General features: G+C 34.9%; 2 protein-coding genes across 9 annotated transcripts; one reads left to right on the top strand and one right to left on the bottom strand.

Annotated features, from left to right (window-relative positions):
* The first annotated feature begins 1,418 nt into the window (after positions 1 to 1,418).
* Positions 1,419 to 5,828, top strand: LOC7492773 (DEAD-box ATP-dependent RNA helicase 31). Its single transcript, XM_002320823.4, has 10 exons — positions 1,419 to 2,429; positions 2,592 to 2,698; positions 3,098 to 3,153; positions 3,413 to 3,637; positions 3,952 to 4,158; positions 4,238 to 4,324; positions 4,403 to 4,498; positions 4,626 to 4,841; positions 5,192 to 5,374; positions 5,492 to 5,828. The coding sequence occupies exons 1-10, from the start codon at positions 1,552 to 1,554 to the stop codon at positions 5,717 to 5,719; spliced, it is 2,283 nt and encodes a 760-aa protein (XP_002320859.3). The 5' UTR covers positions 1,419 to 1,551; the 3' UTR covers positions 5,720 to 5,828.
* A 2,683-nt stretch (positions 5,829 to 8,511) lies between these two features.
* LOC7494146 (uncharacterized) lies at positions 8,512 to 19,113 on the bottom strand. Of its 8 annotated transcripts, none has more exons than XR_002977743.2 (10): positions 18,154 to 19,113; positions 17,383 to 17,571; positions 16,734 to 16,826; positions 16,195 to 16,377; positions 16,018 to 16,120; positions 15,719 to 15,904; positions 10,823 to 13,269; positions 9,749 to 10,344; positions 9,298 to 9,438; positions 8,512 to 8,771 (listed from the first exon to the last, which is right to left on the bottom strand). XR_002977743.2 is itself a non-coding variant. In XM_024584976.2 (10 exons), exons 1-10 carry the CDS (start codon positions 18,385 to 18,387, stop codon positions 9,408 to 9,410), a joined length of 3,825 nt encoding a protein of 1,274 aa, XP_024440744.1. In that variant the 5' UTR covers positions 18,388 to 19,113; the 3' UTR covers positions 8,882 to 9,407. The 8 variants fall into 8 exon arrangements, 5 of the variants coding, with proteins under 5 accessions (XP_024440744.1, XP_002320195.3, XP_024440740.1 ...); XR_002977744.2 differs by lacking the exon at positions 8,512 to 8,771 and having other exon boundaries at positions 8,882 to 9,466; positions 9,749 to 9,917; positions 10,028 to 10,344; XR_002977745.2 differs by lacking the exon at positions 8,512 to 8,771 and having other exon boundaries at positions 8,882 to 9,438; positions 9,749 to 9,917; positions 10,028 to 10,344.
* Between the last annotated feature and the right edge of the window lie 686 nt (positions 19,114 to 19,799).

Raw genomic sequence — 19,799 nt, 5'->3', positions numbered from 1 at the left:
ATTTCACCAATTTCTATCTTTTTTTTCTCAAACTCATGGGTTAATAATAAATAAAATAAAATTTTGGACCAAAATAAAATTTTTTAAAAATATAAGAATGGCTACCTATTTCTCTATGTTTTATATTATGGTTTTTTCTTTCTTGACTTTGTCTTGTACTGCAATTTAAAACTTTAACTTATAGAACTGCACCACAAAATAATTCAATAAAAAAAAATCAAGGACTGAATAAAAAAATACAAAAAAGAAGAAGAAGAAGCAGGGGAGCATTATTTATGTTAATCATTATTTCAACAGTGTAGAGTAGAAAAGACAATTTATAAAGCAGAGATAACACCAAAACTAATGAAGACAATTTATGTTACGACAAATGAAAAAAAAAAACGATAAAAAATTGAATGTAATTACAATTTCATAGTTAGTTGTCGCGATCGATACATTGATGACGTGTTAATTAATTACATATACAACAAGAACATCCAAACATAAACTAGTTGAAACTAATATGTAAAATAATAATAATAAGATTTACAACTGGGTTTTTTATGATCTTCTGTTCTAAAACATCTATGAATAACAAGGATGATCAGGTATGAAGCACAGCATCTCCATTAATAACAAGACTACCTCTACTTATCACTCAGCTGGCTTGCACTCTCTGTTTTCTAGCTTCTTTTCCTCTTTCATTAAACTGATATCTATCTCTATCGGTCAGTCCATTATTAGTTGTAAAAAGCCCAAATCCATCTTAAGCATATTGAATCTGATTTCCCAAGAGGCACTTCCCGATATTCCAACTTCTCACCCTTGTTCTGCTCGCCTTCTCCTTCTCCTTATGGACGCCAAGACGATGTTGAATCAATTCCTACAGAGTGAAAGATATGGCTTCCAATTTTTTTTTTTTAAAAAATATTTTTGAAAAAATTGATATATATATATTATTTTAGTACACCCATCAATTATATGATTTTTTCATTTTGTTTTGTTTCTTTTTCTTAATAAACAGAATAGAAAAAAATGTTAGTGGGATGTTTTTTTTTAATATAAATATTCGGGTCAGCTTGTACCTCGATTAATTTTATAAATTCTAAAATTAACAATCATGTAAATTTTTAATAATTATCATATTAATAATTACAAAGACTCAAACTTGAAATTATAAAAAAAACAAATCATTTAATCTAAAATTTTTATAACTAGATTATTTATTAGATAAGTTGTTATTACGATAATTTTTTTTTTTAGTTATTACGATAATTTGATTAGGAAGGAAGATGTACTTGAGAGAGAGAGAGAGAGAGAGAGAGACTGGATAATTATTTCAATAAACTACAGGAAGTAAGTTATAATTAAGACATGAAAATATCCTACGAATCAAACGACGCGTTTAGATCACCCGAAAATCACACCGTGGCATCTATTATCCTTCCACTACCTTAAACCCTATCCCAACACCAGCACCCTCTCTTTGAAAACCATAAAAACCTTAAACCCCAGTCCATCTATTCTCCGGCTTCCAAAACCGGAAGCTAGCAAATCCAGGCAATCCCAATGTCCATTAAATTCCTTCCACCACTCCGTCTCCTTAACCCATCTCCTCCCGTAACCCGTTTCCCTCTCATGAATGTCGGACTCTCCATAAATACCCGTCGGTCCATACCCATTTTCTCTCGGGTCTTCCCTTTTAAGCTCAAGTACCCAGGGTTTTCTTCTCGGTTCTCCACCCGTTCATTTCGACCTGGAACAACCGGGTCGAGACCCGAATTCACCCGCCGCACTGGTGCTGAACGAGAGAGAGGAGAGGCTAGGACTTCCAAGAGTTTAGTTGAAGACGAGGCCGAACTCAGTGATTGGGTTAGTGACTTGAGGACCAACTCGTTCCGTGGCCGAGTCACTAGCGAAGACGAGTCAGATTCTGATATGGGTCGTCATAACAGAAGTAAGAGGGGCCCTGGTAGAGATAGAGATAGCGGTAGCAATAGAGGTGGAGGTAGAGAGGGGTTTTCAATGAAGAGGAGAAGGGAGAGTGACTCAGACGAGTTTGGTGAGCCAACTCGAAGGAGAACTGAGTCGACGTTTGGTCCGCCGAGAAAGAACCGTGGAACTTTGGGTTTACAGAATGAGAAGAGAGGACAGGGAGAGAGGGATTTATGGCTTAAGAGAGATGATAAAGGAGTAAAAGGTGAAAGGGGTTTTATTGACGATGATGATGATGAGGTGGACGATGGTGAGGACGAGAGAAAGGGGTTAATGCGTAATCTTGGGGGTTTGGTAACCGAGGAAGAGAGTGACGACGACGACGACGGAGATAATGGTAATGGCATTTTTGAGAAAAATGCACTGTCTTCTACTGGTTTGAAGAAGGAATTTGATATGAAAGATAGGCCAAGTTTGTCTTCGAGTTCTGATTCTTTTATGAGCGAGACTAGGTGCGTTAAAGGGACTGAATTGATTTTTATAGTCATAAATTTGATGTGGCTAAAAAAACATGTATTGAATTTATTAAATCCGGTCTGTTGGAGTTTTATTTATTTTTAACGCTTGTAGGATCTTGTAGACTTCTAATCCAATATTTTGTAAAATGGTTGCAGATTTGATCAATGTTCAATTTCCCCCTTGTCATTAAAAGGAATCAAGGATGCTGGATACGAGAACATGACTGTGGTCCAGGCGGCAACACTTCCTGTTATAGTCAAAGGTTTGTTTGCTTATTTTTTCAAAATGGTCTAGTCTTGTTTACTCATGGCTCATGCTATTTGATATGTTGGAGAACAGATGTCGCACAGGTGTGGTACCGACACTAGATTGTAGTTATACTAAGTTTGTTGTGAAGCTGCCTGGTGCAATGAGGAATTAGTGTAAAGATAATTCTTTACTCGCTTTTACTTCGGATTAATTTCTATCAGGAATGTTCTCAGGCTGCTTTTTCTGAAGCTTTATATTCTCTATTCACTCGTTCCAACTTCCAATGTGTATCCTTTTACTGCTAAGGAGTTAAATGTCCTAGTATAATAGTTAATCCTGAATTCACCACCAATGTGACTAATGTTGGCACCCTTGTCCATGCGATTATAACTCTTGCATATCTTGTTTCTAGGTAAGGATGTTCTGGCCAAGGCTAAAACAGGCACTGGAAAAACTGTGGCATTTTTGGTAAGATATTTTATTTTGAATAGCAAAATGGGGACTGTCTACTAAACCCTATTTTAAGTTGAGGATTTCTTGTTCTTTTTCTTTCCAACTCCACGTACATTGGTAAGTGTATGACTGGGAATAAGACTTTGTTATAGCCTAATTTTCCGGGTTTTATATCTATGTTTTTCTACAATAGTGGATAAAGGCATGGTGGTTTTCTTATGAGTCTGAGATCCTGAGATTTTTTGAGACTATTTTATGAACTTCTTTTTTCCAGCTTCCATCAATTGAAGTTGTTGTAAAATCTCCTCCTCTTGATCGTGACCAAAAACGTCCCCCGATTATTGTTCTTGTCATATGCCCGACAAGGGAGCTTGCAACCCAAGCTGCCACTGAAGCAAATACTCTGTTGAAATATCACCCATCAATTGGTGTTCAAGTTGTGATAGGAGGGGTGAGAATTGCTTCAGAGCAAAGAAATCTGCAAGCAAACCCTTGCCAGGTAAGTTTATCATTCATTTAAATGGCTGCCCTGTTATGTTACAGCCCTCCTCTAACATTTATCTAGGCCAAACAAAGAAATATTGTAATTCTCCTCACTGTTTGATATGTTGTGAAGGGCTGGTTCCATAATGATTTAAATTTAATTTTATCTAGTTAATCTCTCAATCTCACTTTGGAAATTCCAGCTGACCAGTTAGATGTTGAGTCATCATCCTTTACGTGGGCTGAAACAATTATTATATTCCAGCTTAATTTCACAAGAAAATGAACTTTTGCATATTGTTATACTATTCACACATTTAAAATTCACAGATTCTTGTTGCTACACCTGGAAGACTCAAAGATCATATTGAGAATACTGCAGGATTTGCAACGAGGCTGATGGGTGTGAAAGTCCTTGTACTTGATGAAGCTGATCGGTTGCTAGACATGGGATTTCGTAAAGATATTGAGAAAATAATTGCTGCTATTCCAAAACAAAGACAAACACTCATGTTTTCTGCCACAGTTCCTGAAGAGGTTTTCTTTCTATCTTTGGCACGTGTTAACTCATCTTGTCATTTGAATATGTACTCTGAAGTTGTTGCTCTGTATGAAGGTTCGCCAAATCTGTCACGCTGCTTTGAAAAGAGATCATGAGTTCATCAATACAGTTGAAGAGGGAACTGAAGACACACATTCCAAGGTAGGCTTCTTCGTGGCATTTTCCATCCGATAACGATTATTTATACGAGCATTTTCTTAAATTGTTGGATCATTTCAGGTCAGACAGATGCATGTGATTGCTCCATTAGACAAGCAATTTCCCCTTTTATATGTCATTCTGAAAGATCATATTGCAGATGACCCTGATTATAAGGTATGCTTTCAGTCCTCAAGCCTGTTTCTGTGTTTACTTGTTTTAAGAAAAACTGCCTTTTTTTAACTGATATTTTCTGTATACACCACTACCATGCAGTATATGTAATCTCCCTTTGTTTGTGCAGGTTATTGTCTTTTGTACTACTGCTAGGGTGACTGGACTGGTTGCTGGACTTCTTGGTGAATTGAACTTGAATATTAGAGAGATCCATTCTAGAAAGGCTCAGACATACAGGACCAGGGTTTCCAATGAGTTCCGGAAGTCAAGGGGCCTTATACTTGTGACTTCTGATGTATCTGCACGCGGAGTTGATTATCCAGATGTCACCCTTGTCCTACAGGTATATCTATGTCATGTTACTTATTGGACTTCGGTCTTTGTTCTAGAACCAAAGGAAAAGGGTTGGCCTTTCGCTCCATTCCAGTAGTGTCTATAATATCAATACCCATTTGACCTCTTGCAAACTGGAAATTTTTTATGCATTTGGCATAAAAGTAAGAGTTTGAGCGAGTTGACCTTTACATACTGCCCATTTGAGCTTCTCTAACTGCTTCCTCAATTTTTGCCGAGAATCTCCATCTTTTTTCCATTTCATCTTCGTGAAGTTTAAGATTCTCTTTTATCTCCTACTACATGTTTGCAAACGTTTTCTGCTTCCATGGATTTTAATTACATTTATTTCAAATGCAGGTGGGGTTGCCTGCTAGTAGAGAACAGTATATACATCGACTTGGTAGAACTGGGCGTAAAGGTAAAGAAGGGGAAGGTATTTTGTTGCTGGCACCTTGGGAGGAGTTCTTTTTATCTACCGTCAAGGATCTGCCATTAACAAAAGCGCCAATGCCTTCAATAGACCCAGACACGAAGAAAAAGGTAACCTAATTTGTTCTCTCAACTGTTTTCCGAATGGATAATTCCATCGTTAATGGGATTGAAAGCACATAAATCATAATTTTTTAAACCAATCTTTATTAAACACATTCTGAACAGGTGGAACGGGCACTGTCCCAGTTAGACATGAATTCCAAACAGGCAGCATACCAGGCCTGGTTAGGTTATTACAATTCACAAAAGAAAGTGGGCAGTGACAAGTACAGGCTCGTGGAGCTTGCTAATGAGTTCAGCCGGAGTATGGGACTTGATACTCCTCCAGCCATTCCCAAGCTCGTCCTTGGGAAGATGGGCCTCAGGAATATTCCTGGCTTACGCACGAAGTAGATCAGTATCTCTAATGAACTGGATTATTTTGCCTGGGAATAACCTTGTGGAGGATCTTTATAGGAAAAATATTATTCATTAAATTAATGTTTTTTTTTCTCTCCTTAAATTGGTATTGTGCTATAGAGCACGAGTGTCATACTAACTCAGTACACAAACGATTACAATCATTGGATTTGGATGTGTGAGAGCTACCGAGGGCACCCGATTGTCATTTGTGTAAAAAAGTACATTTCTCTAGACATAGTTCACTATTTAGCATTCACCATAATAATACTATTATCATTTTACCCTTAAAAAAAATCACTGAAGTTTCTATTAAGGATAATATGATATTTTGATCTTTTACGTGGGATACATTAGTTGTTATGAGATTGATCGGAGATAATTCGATTGATTTTTTAATAATTTAGAATTACAATGTGAAGATTAAATTACTTTAAAAAAAAAAGAAGAAGTTAATCAGGGGTAATTTGATTTTTTTACAATTTAAAAGCCTCCTAAAAGAAAGAAAAAATTTAAATTTGCATCCATTGATATTTTTGTATTTTCAAATTGGGTTTTTTTAGTAATTAACAAGTTGTCTGAATGACTTGGTTTTTTGATAAATATAAATATTATTTTAAAAGTAAAAATAGTTGACACACATGCCAACAAATAGGCAGTGCATGGGGTGTTGTCCAACAATTAAATGATAAATATAAATATTATTTTAAAAGCAAAAGTGGTCGACGCACATGCCAATAAGTGGGCGGTGCATGAAGTGGTGTCCAACACCTAAATGCTGCCTTCCATGACGACATTAGAAGTGTCTTATTATGATATTTCTGGTGGTGTTACATGTGTATATGACGACATAATGGTTGAGTTCCAATGAATTTTTTTCTTCTCCTCCATCTTTTCTCTCTTCTTTTTATAAAAACATAAAGGTATCATTTCATTTGTTTTTTATATCCAATTTGATCATCATTCTTTTTATTACAATTTGTTTTGTTTTTTTTATTCATTTTTGATTGATTTTTTACTTCAAATTCGTCCCTCATCATTTGGTTTCATTTATTTTTTATATCAAATTTGATCTTTATTATTTTTATTGTTGTTTTTCTTTTTATCATTTTTCTAATTTGAATTTTATTTTCAATTTCATCCCTTAACATTTGATTTCAAATTATTTTTATATCAAATTTAATCCCTATTTTTTTTTATTATTTCTTTTGTTTTGAATATTTTTTCATTGCTATTTTCAACTTCACCTCTCAATATTTTGTTGATTTAGAATATTTCTTTGTTATTTTTTAGAGTTTATCTTTTATGAGCTTAATTTTGGGCTCATTATCAGGGTCACGAATTTCGAAAGTTAACACAGGTTGACTTTGGTCTTTTTTAGGTTATATTTATTTATTTATTTTTCAATCTCATTCTTCAACATTTAATTTATTGAGAATTGGTCTTCGTTTCTTTTTGGGTTTATCTTGTTCTTGTGTCCATGGTCACGGCCAGAGTTGACTTAAATCTTTTTTTTTCTTTTTTTTAATAATTTTTTTAGTTTTAAATTTCAACATTGGAATTTTTGATAGTTGAGTTTATAGTTTTATTTAACGGAGTTACTTCAGTACCACAATTAGATCACAAGTTTGATATGCTAACTCGAATGTGCACGAGTTAAGATTTTTTTATACCTTTTACATGTTGTTAATTTTTTATCAGTTAATTTTTTATTGTTATATTTTTATTTGTATTATTTAAATTAACCAAATTTATTAAATCTAATTGAGTCTTAATATTTTTTTTTAATACTTGTATCGCTCTTTTTTTTTACATTGAAAAAATTTTATGCTAACACAGCCTCCAATCTAGTAGGATCTAATTGAATTAATGGTGTCACTGTATAAGTGAGTTTTCAATGTCTTTTTAGCACTTGAGACGCTCATGACTGTTTTTCTCATTTTCATTAGTTTGCATGAAAATATATACTTGAAAGATTAATTGGAGAATGATATAAAATATAAGAATAAATTGAGAGATTAAGTTTTTATTGACAATTGAAGACTGCACCTAAAATATACAAATAAGTTGGAATAATTCTCCTTTTCACCTCGCTTATATCACGTAACAGATTCCGATGGTTTGGCCAAAAAATATTATTGAAAAGACATTAAAAACTTGCTTCTTTTGCTTCAATATAATTGACTTAATAAAAATATAAAATTAGATTGGGAACTGACCCCTGTACATAAGGATAGGCTGGTCATTTCTAAAAACAAATAAAATTAATTTTAATTTACAAGTTGATATTATAATAGTAATTATTTTTTAAAATATTTTTTTTGCTTAAAAAAACATCGAAATGTTTTAAAAAAAAATTATTTTTGATATCAATACATCAAAATAATCATAAAACATAAAAAAAATAATTTAAAATTAAAAAATTAAAAAAATCATTTTTTTTAAATACTTTTAAAACACAAAAATAAACAAATTCTAAACAACTTAATATATTATAACTTATACCGTTACAATTAAAAGTTGAGGAGAGGAAAATAAAAGTTGAGGAGAGGAAAATAATAACGAGCTATATACGCATCAAAAATTGACAAGAAAAATGAAATGTTTTAAAGGTATAAAATCAACATTTTGGTATGCAAGGTATAAAAAAAATGATTCCCTTTGATTTAGAAATATTTTGGTATTTCCACACAGACCGGCCACGTGTTATTATTGATTTGTGTAAAGGTATTTTTGTCTATACAGTATTTTTATAAACATTTAAATAACAAAAATACTCTTAGAAATAAAAAAAAATTGTATAAAGCAGGGGTATATTGGTATTTTTGGTTTTTTTTAATATACAATTAAATTACAAATGTAACATTAGATCCAAGAAATTTAATGCATTGGAATCAGGAGTATTAGAATCTTTTTGCTTCAGTATTTTTTTGTTGTTAATCATTGGTTTTTTTCCAGTGTTCCCATAGCGAAGCACAGGAACCAAGGCTTACTAGCTCGGACCCATAGTAAAGCACGGGAACCAAGGCTAGTATTCACTTAGATCCTGAAAAGAAAAAAACCCTCAATAGATCAGTGGAAACCCAATAGTTTCAACCATAGAATGAATGGAAAGCTTTCTCGAACAAGCACCAAGAAACCTAATAGCATCAGGAATTTTTAGCAATGAAACAATGGAAATCATTTTTACCTATCTTCGGAGGTGGTATTGCTACATTGTCAACTTTTGGAAACTAGTAAAATTTAGCTGGTACACTAAGCTTATGAATCAAATTCCCTAATACATTGTGGGGAAGAAAATCATGCGAAACAACTTTAGAACACGATGAAAGTTCTAGATTCTAAACCTGTGAGCTTCTACATCAGTGGAGTTACAAAGTGTTGAACCCTAAAATATATATTTTTTTAAAAAAACTAATCACTGAGCCTGCATCCCTGTTATCTGCCAATCTGTTAATTCTTGTAAGCAGGACAGGTTAGAAAATGATTTCTAGTGTACACACAAGCACAAGACATGAAGAAGTGTGACCTTGAGAAAATTATGAGATTGATCGAACTGAAATACCATTTACCAATGAGGTGAGAATCGAAAAACTTTGCAGTTGAAGGTTCTCTCGTTATAGTTTCTCCCACCATCATTCTCTCCCTGGTTCGGAAATGCAAGGGGGGAAATCCTCATCCTTCAGTTGATAATTCCTGATTCCGCCAGGCCACTGATTTGGCAAATAAAGTCAAATTCCCCTATTAACATTATAAATCAATAGCATCACAGAACTATCACAGATAAATAATTAACAATTAATGAATATAACTAGCTGCGTAAAAATCAAATCCTAAAATTAGCTACTCACGTCACATAAAATAATTAATAATATGAAATACATTGCTATCCATATCACACAACCAACTCTTGTACTATAACTATAATGCACTGCAACCTTATACCAATATGCCTTTAGGGTACGCAACTATTCAGATATCCTGCATTTCTATTACTTGTTTCAAGAAAAACAATGTAACTACCTCTGGACATGGGGCGAAGAAGGCTGATCTGGTGATGGCCATTGAGCAAAGCTGCCATGAAACCTTTGGTCCCCAAACCCCCCACCTGATTGACTCCTCTCATTTAAATGCAAGGTCTCGTTTACACCCGAGAAACCTACCGGCCGAGGAGACCCAAACCCAAGATGTTCTGCAGAACCATAGCCAGTATTATGATCATAAGGATACAGCATGACAACAGATGAAATGGTAGGTTCATTTGATGACATTCCACCGGGATTCAAGGATGGTAATGGATACATGCTATATGCCACATTGGCAGAACCACTTTGAGTGGAGTTTGTGTGGATTGGGCCATTCTGAGACTGGTACAAAGAGAATGTATCATGTCTATGCAAACTCAATGTTCTCTCAACTCGGCTTTCACCTGCTGCCAATTGGTCTGGCCTTGAATTTGACTTCTCAGCTTGGCTGCGACTGTTGCCGCGGCGCCCAGCAGCTCGTGCTCTAGAATTGTTATTCCAGTTCCCTTCCCTATCACTGTGGTGGTCACTTCTATTGTAGTTGTAATTTCCCTTTCTCATATTTGTTGCGTGCCTGTCTCGGACAGAGACCTTCTGCAGTAAATCAAACTCAAACATGAAAATTTATAGATTTAAAGTGTAAAACATGCTTGCATAATTCCAATGAATATGACAATGCAATCAAATTACGTAAACCATCAAAAACCAAATTTCCACATCCAAGTGAATAAAAGTAAATCATTTCTGGGAAAAATGCAACCAGTACCCAGTTACATTGATAATCCACTAAAATGCACCAAGCAAACAAAACTATATGTTGATCAAGTGAGAGGACCTTAGGAAAGACTATCAAACTGGAGAACTATGAAGAGCCTAGGGTTCTAGAAAATAGGGCAAGAGAAGTGCAAGACATTCATGCAACCATACTAGATAAACAATATTGTCAATTGAGTGACAGTTGCATCTCTGCCTCTCTCCAAAGACAAATACACTATTGATTAAAAAAAGGAACATAGAAAGAAAGAAAAGCATGGAAAACACAAGATATAGCTGCTTGAGTAATCTATCTTACTGGATTTGGCAAGTAGGTCCCAGTACCACCACGATATCTTGGCATCTCATCCACATAATGCTGGTATACACCAACAGGTCTATTAGATGCAGACTGTAGAGGAGCACCTGGAACAATACGAGGCCCATAGCTCATAAGCTGAGTAAAAAGATTCATGTTGTTTGAAAAAGGTCTCCCAGGACCATCCCATGGAAAACAGCCCTGCAAGTATACAGGCGGCACCATAACAGGCGAAGGATAAACCACAGGTGCAGGATTTCGTGTGTTTTGGCACAATCGCCCAAACTGCAAGTTTTGCAAGTGGCTAGCAAAATCACTATTAAGAATGTCAGATTTGTGCTCCAATGGCTCAACAGAAGCAGCCATTCGCAAAGAACTGGAAGTCCCTACAACCTCAGATTGATCAAGCCCCTCAGATGTTTCAAGGTTTTGACCAGAGTCACTGTTATCATGGCCCTCCTCGCTGCGAAATTGGTCGGTTGATGCACCAGAAGTTCCTGTCTCAGCTGGGAAGCTGTACAGTGGAAGCATTGTAACAAATGGAACTGGTGGCCCTGTAGGATAAAATGTTAAAGGAACAGCCCCTGAATCATCGGTAGATCTTTGCCGTGAACCAGGACCTAGGAGCACTGGAGCTATGGGTATCAATGACTCAGATTCACTAGGCTGTGCTGATTCATATCCAGGTACTTGATGCCTTGAAACATGCAAAGAATCAGAAGATTCAGACTGGGATCCCACACTTCTTTCAGGCTCAGCGCCCATTGTTGATAGCGTATTCCAATCTTTGTTGTCATCATCTGTCTGATTGGAAGAGTGTTCAGAGGCACTCTTACCTTTTCCATAAACAGAAGACTGCAAAGCAGAAGAAGCCATTTTCCTACCCCTCCTTTCCTTCACAGGCTTTGACACCTTCGCTGATGATCCCTCCCACGAACTCTCGGATGAGGTTTTACTTCTCACAGTAGGAAAGGACCTTGAACTTGCACTTCTATTGTCCAAGTATTCTTCAGTACCTCTGTTTTCTTGATATGTTAAAGCATCTGTAAGTTCTTCCCTAGCTGATCCTCGGGTTTCTCTGGTGAACTTCTGGTGAACTCTCAAAGAGTTACCAGAACCACCTCTTCGAGATGATGAAACAGAATTATAACTGGATGAACTAGGCTGCAGATCATCTGATTGATGCATCTCAAAGCTTCCATTATCAAGATCAAACCCACTAGTGGAGCCCCTTTCCTGCTCATGCCAGAAATCATGATCAGTCTCCCTGACATTCATTTCCATGGGAGCAAAATTCTCACTACCAGGTTCAATTGATTCTTCTTGGTTTGAAGCCAATTCAATGCCAGGAAAATAATGGGTTAACGGTGAAGAAACCAAACCTTCAGGAAATTGCATATTTGAACCCCAAGGAGTATCTATGAAGGGAATATTTGTGGGCACCATTCCACCCATATTTCTCTGACCATATCCCAATGAAGCTAGAACAGAAGGTGGAATTGGAAGAGATACATGGCCGGGTGCCATATTCATTGGAATATGAACCTGTCCATTGAAACCCAGGCCAGTAGATGAAGCCATCACATTCACAAGATCTTGCTCTTCCTGCTGCAACCCCTGTGTCCCTAGGACAGAAACAAATTCTTCACCCATGGCACCCAAGCCCGAATCATTGCGGTACCTATTTGAAGCAGCAGCAGGATCAAGGCTTTCACGGGAAATGGCATGCCTAACAGATGAAGGATCATCAGTTGAGCTAATAGCATGATTTGACAAATTATCAGATTTCAGGTTTTTCCACCTGCTACGATCCAGCCTAGCAGATGAGGCTTGGCCTTTTCTGCTTTCCTGGACTTCGTTACGCCTTCCTTGAGAAGAAATTTCACCATATGTCTCTGCAAGCTCGGGACTAGAGCGTGTCCTCGCAAAAAGATACCTTCCCTGAAAGTCAGTGATAAAGTTGTCAGGTTTTGCACTTCTCTGACTTTTATCAATATGCATGTTCTGATTGGAAGTAGATTCCCCTCTACTCTGATCAGGGGTAGTCCTTGTGCTGTTTGTGTTAGCATAAGTCTTTTGGCTTTGAGTACGAGAAACTTTTGGAACTTGACTACCTTTGCATGTGCTTTCTAGGGAATAATTATCATGCTGGGAGGGAACACTGTGCATGCCTTGAGCCCCATCGACTTGAGCTTCACAACCAGAAGGTTTGCTGCTTGAATTGTTCCCGAGATTCTCAGGTACATGCAAGTGATCATGATTTGACAATCTCAACCGCGACAAACGATTCCTTGGTGCATCAGGACGATGGCCACCACCATGTCTCTCCCAGGTGTTCAGAAAGAACTGATTTACTTCAAAACAAAGGTCTTCTGTGGGGCCATCAAGTAACCTAGCTAGCCTTTTAGCTCCAAATGCAAATGCACCGCGTATCCTAAAGAAGTTACCTGGAAAATGAGTCATATTACATGATAAAAGTTACTAAATGCTAACAGATCAGTAAGAAGTATAAAACATTGATCTACATGTCTACATTTCAATCAAATACTATTGTGTCCGAGGACATAAATGCCCATGTGCGCACATAAAGTTTAAGGATACACACTTATGTTATCTTTTTCCTTTGTTCAGTATACATTCTCTAAACCTCTTACAATTTGCAACCATTCCCACCAACCAGACCACTTAGCCTGCATTACATTTTCCACAATATATATACATATGTATATAGGTAAAGCAAATAAAGAAACACAAATACATATCAAGACTAAAAACATATTTACACAATTGACCACGCAAAGAACCCTTTGCCCCATTTTTTAAAGAACAAGAACTAGGATATATTTGAAACACAAAAGGAGAGAGGCAGAAAGTAACATAGCTACAGATGTTACTTTCTTCACAAGGAACATATAAAAAGAAATAAATTTAATTTTGGTACCTTTCTATATCAATCCTTTTTCTATTCAGTTTTGCTTCAAACTAGCATATTTGTCTGTGCTCTGCTGTGGGTCGATTTATTCTTCTAAACTTAAAAGAAATATTAAGAGTATAGAAATTTTTTTGGCAGTATCATTAAATCCAATCAAACAATTCGATCTTAAAACCTACCAACCTGCTCTTTGCCTAGCTCGAATTTCGAATGAAACCGCGTGAGAGCTGATCCAAAGTGAATTATTCAATTTAATGGGTCCAAAGACAACTTGGATGACCGTTAAAAACATGACATAGTTTTTAAAAAAACTTTAAGACAACAGTTTGTTTTTATATTGAGATAATGTCAGATTGGATCAACCTTGGTCACCCTACGACCTGAGTTATGGACTTCAATAGGTTTAATAACTTTGTTGTTTTTGTATATTATTTTTGTTTAATTCTATGATAACATTAAATGCTTTCAAAATCGAGCATCAACCCTAAAAAAACCATTTATTTGAGATCGTGATAACCCTATAGAAAGTAGAAAAAAATAAACCATGAATTTCATTTCTCAACCAATCCAATATTGAATAAGAGTGAAATAAAAAAACAATTAGAAAAATTAAAGGACCAGAAACTAAAAAAAAACATATCAGGTTTGATGGGTAAATCCACTAAACCCATGAATTGGATAACCCGGGTCAACACGTCAAATCCGCAAACAGGGTAGTGGACTCCATTTGGATTAATAACTTGTTTTTTTTCTAAACTATTGTTTATTTAACTATATGATAACAAAAATAGAAGATCGCAAAATCGAGCATCAAACCAATATTAAGACTTTTTCTTTAATACTATGATAACCTCATAGAAAGCAAAACAAAATAAATTATGAAACTTAATTCTTAATTAGTCCAATATTAAAGGATGAAATAATAAATAAAAAAAGCCATACCCGTCAACAAGCCCATGGACTTTCTAAAATTTAATAACATGTTTTTTTTCTAAAATATTTTTTTAACTATATGATTAAAAAAAATAGACATCACATAATCAAGTTCAATTAGAAAAAAAAAAGTACCCTGCTAAACCCGCAAACCGGGGCAACCAGGGTTACTTCGCTAAATTCGCAAACCGGATCATTAACTCCATAAAGTTTATTAACCTAGTTTTTTTTAAAATCATTTTTTATTTAACTAAACTTTTTAAAAAATAGATTATATCGCAATGCTAAGATATTTTTCTGATACCAACCCGATGCTGAGATTTTTTTTTATACTAGAATAATTATATCAAAAGCAAATTAAAATAAATTATCAACTCTAAACCCCCATAAACATATCATATAAGGACTAAATTAAAAAAAAAATCAATAACCAAAGGAAAAAAAGGGTCAAAATACAAAAATAAAATAAAATCAACACTGTGGATTACTATTGTAATCCATGGTGCTAATGGGTGTGGGGGAAACAATGTTTTTCCCACACCTTTTAGCTTTATTTACAATCATCACTTTAAACCATAGTATAAGTACTTTCACGAGAAAATTGCAAAACAATTTCACAAACCTCTCGCATGGCTCATAGTTACACGATTACATGTCGATTTGCAAGCCACTGTCAGCAGAAATATGTATAAAGAGAAAATAATGCAATAGGCAATGTTAGTTTGTACCGTATAGATCAATCAATAAGGAAGCATTACAGTTGGATAATGCTTCAAAGGATATTGTAAGGCCAGCAGATCAAAGACAAGATGATGAGTCCTGATTCTTAGTGCTATCTAAAACTTGTCATTAAGAAGAATGAAAAAAAAAAAAGTGCATTTTAATGCAGATGCACAGTAAAACATATCCACAATTCAATAGGGAAAGGAGAGTTATTAAAACATATCCACAACTCAAAACAAAAAAAGGAGAGGTATTCAAATGACATTTAACTTGATGGCAAACAGCATAGCAGAGTTCTATTTGTATACCTTTACTGACACTGCGTCCCAGGTTGTTGTTTATACGCAAAGGATCAATAACATTGAAGTGTTTGGACAAAAAGGGTTGCCCTTTATTATCTTGTCCAGCAGGTAAAACAGCATATACTGCACTACAAGCCTCAAGAAATAATTTGCTAAGTAGTAACTCTCCACCATCCTTTCGAGGAGGTTCCGCTGCATAACATTTTCACTAAAACAGTTCATTCCAGTAGATTGACAAATATTTACGAAACAAAGGGTCACTTATTCAGAAGAAGGAAAAGGAGCCTTCAGGCAGTTATGCATACCTGTTACATCTGGAAGTGAACTAATAGGTACAGGACCCCAGAGGCTAACACAGAAATTATTCCAATCAAACTTACTGAAGAACTCAAGAAAACGATAAAGGACCTGGACATGGAAAGAATTAGATAAACAAAAGAGAGGAATGCAGCAAGACAGTGAGACCAAGTACCAAAAGCCACCTCAAGAGGACCCGCAAAGGAATTGTTGAAAACATGAAATATATATAGAACCAAGGTCTCCAAAGCATAAGTGGAGATCAATCCATGGTGAGCACCCAGTATACGGCTCTCATAGTAACACCAGGCCTTTATCAGTATGATGCTACGCTTGAATAGATGGTTTTGATTTATCAAATTATCAACCTACAGAAGTAAAACTATTAATCAGGGACAAAATTAGAAAATAGAATCCTGGTTTGCAGTTACCAAGAGAAAAATGCAATCACCCCCATCCCATAATTAAATTCCATGTTTTACTTTTAGGTTCTTTAAGGAATGCAGATAACATGGTTGTACAGTATGTTATGCCATCACCTTTCACTTTCTGACTCTTTTTTGGTTTACTTTTCACAAACTTGAGGTTGCTTAATGAATAGGGCACGGCAGGATTAGTGATTTTCTAATAACGGACTAATAATTTGGGAAAGCAGAAGTGTCCGGAAAAAGGATCATAATATTTGGACAAAAGGAGTAGACAATTTCCAGGATAAAGCACTAACCTCTTCAAGGAAACAAAGGGTGCAGAGTCCACCAAGTTGGTTAAATGAAATATCCACCACAATGTTATCCACTAGACACTTTATTATCTTCACCTGTATATATGTATTCAAACAAAAAAAGAAAGTTAAATCTATCGTCAATAATCGCTTATTAAGGAATCTTTTATTGAGATTTTTATGGTACACCTATTAGACAAAGATTCCAGCAGGAAAACCATCTTCTTCAATAAACAAATACAAAAATGATAAAAGAAATATGTAGAAATTTGAATATGAAAAAAAATAAATCCACACTCAACAAAATTTAAAAATGTGTTGAAAAGCTTGCCCCAGTTTCCACCATTGCCTCAGAATTAAAGGCAAGACAGAATGCATATGTCTAGCAAACAACCCACTTGTCAAACAAACCACATAACCTTGAAATATTCCACAAAGATTACAGGTCCTCTGTGGTGGATGTAAAGTTGTAGATGGACTAACACTGCTTCAACAATTCTGAAGTCAACATCACTAACTAGATATATTCAAGCTAAACACAAATAAACACACCCTCAGCTGAATAAGCAAGTTTAAAATAAATTGAAGAAACAGATAGAACAAAAGATGAATAAACAGAAAGTACAAAAATAAGAATTTAAAAGGGACCTGCCTCTGCTTGAATGTACTGAACCTCCTTAACTCGGAATTCAGCATTTTCATTCTTCTCCTCATTCTCCAGCATATCACGAACCTGATGAGCCCATGTGTCTTTCAAATTCGGATTCTTACTGAAGGCTGTTAAGTCAATATCCCCATCAGGTAAATAAGTCTTAAGTGGTACAGACCCAAAGGTGAACACCTGTAGATCATAATAATCATGTGTAAATAATTATATGAAAAACTTGAAGGTGCACACTTTTTGCAGCAACGAAAAAAATAAGATTTTGAATCCAAATCACTCTCACTAAGAAAATACTCAGGAACTACCAGAAAGCCAGTCTGCATCATTCATAGTTGTCAGCGTCTTTGGACTCAACCTTAGGTCTATACATATTTATTTCTAATTAAGACACGCTCATTCCCCTAAGTTTGTCATTAAAAAAAAATATGGTCCTTTACTGTCTTCAACTTCTTATCCACAAAATGTTATTACATGCATAGCGTTGCTGATCAACACGTACAATCTCATCTTTCAATTGTCTTCATGGACACAATTTTGATCAACACCTTAACTTATGAATTTGACGCACAGAATCACCTCTCCAAAGTCCAAATCAACAAACCTGACTTGAGGATAGGGCATTACTCCATGTCTTTGTACTGGACCAACACAATCTACAACAATAACTATACGATCTAAATCTAAAAACCCATCAAGACATACCCCATAAGTATAAACAACACATCGATTTCATCACATCAAGACAAATAGGCAGTGCACCTGGCAAGGAAAGCACTTTAAAATAAGCCGCTGCACGTAATCTGCAACAGCATTGCGAAGCTCTTCAGAGGGCTGGTTAGGCTGAATGCAGTCAATAAGCTCAGCAGTTCTCTCTTCGGCCTTTGACCATCGGTCCAGATCAAGCACTCTGATCACAGAGGCCGCTTCTTCGGGCAATAGGCCATTTGGTATTAGCCCGCTTGGTGGCTGTGCCCACCCTTCATGCTCTCCCATGCAATCCTAAAACAAGAGCAAGCGTTTTCCTTCCTCTATTACCCCTTTATTCCACAACTAGCTAACCAACAGACCAACTTTCTTCCGGAAATAACAAATTTTAAACATTTGAAACCACCACCACCAACAACAACAACAGGTACAAAATACAAAAATAGAAGGAGATTAAAAAAAGACTAGGAAATTCTGATTTTCAGGCGAATCTGTTCCAAAAATGGAAACTTCCCTATTAACAAACCCAGGTAATATAACCCTTTGAAGTTAAAAAAAAACTGCAAACTGCTGTAATTTCCACAAAAAAATTGGGTGAAGAGACCACAAATCAATTTCAGTTAGCTTGGGCATTGATGAATAAATCAAATTAATAAATTAAATTAAATCAAAGGAAGCGCTAGAAATTATGAAGATCAGAATCCTGATAATAATTATAATGATTGAAGTATCGGCGAATCAAATAAAGAAAAAAAATGCAGGATTGAAAAGGACCAAATAGCAAATGAAAGAGGCAAATATTAGAGGCGTTGAATAGAAGATGGAGGCAGGCGTGGATCAAATTCAATACAGTAATTAGGTTTTTATTTTCCTATTATTTTCGAGGTTGCAGATAGAGGGAAAGGGAATGGGATGTTTGGTTACAGGAGATAGAAATTGTGAAGGCTTGAAATAAAATTGTAGTCCAAGGGAGTGGGATGATAGAATCTGTTTTTTGGTGAAGGAGACAGAGAAAGAAAAAAATAATAATAATTAGCATCATGTTATAAATTTTATATTTATATATACTGAATGGCTTTTAGAATTTCTTATATTTTATGATTTTTATGTTTAGTTTTTTAATTTTTTATAACACTTGAATTTCCTAATATTCTTTAATGTTATTTTTTTTATTTTATATATAAATAAACTATTTATCTTGTATTCCAAGCATTAAAAAAATATACAAAAAAAAAATATAAACTTAAATTTTAAGTTTTATCAATTTATATTCTTATTTATTTTTTTATTTTTTTAACATGTTATTAGCATAATCACTCTACTTAATTTATATTGAAATTTTAACACACATGAACTCTCATGTTACATGACTTATATCAATTTTAATTTTTCTTTTCATTATTATTCATACTTTATGAAATATATTTGGCTCTGTAATTTATTTTGAAAAATTTTCTTTTCTTTATATTCATCAAGATTTAAAGTTCCTGAAGAACTAATATTATAAGTTTATGAAGAATTAAATAAATTAAATACAGTTATTAAAGAACTAGTATTTCTAAAGAACTGAATAACAGTCTTAAAAGATTGATTTTTTTTCTTTTATATTCATTATTTTATTTAATAAGTTGTTTCCTTTTTTTTATATAGATAATGTCAAATCTGATAAAACTTAAATTTACTGCTCTTGATATATCTAG

Source organism: Populus trichocarpa, chromosome 14 (genome assembly GCF_000002775.5).
Source record: "Populus trichocarpa isolate Nisqually-1 chromosome 14, P.trichocarpa_v4.1, whole genome shotgun sequence".
NCBI lineage: Eukaryota > Viridiplantae > Streptophyta > Magnoliopsida > Malpighiales > Salicaceae > Populus > Populus trichocarpa.
Note: the sequence above shows the minus strand (reverse complement) of the source record. Positions and strands in the feature narration are given on the sequence as shown.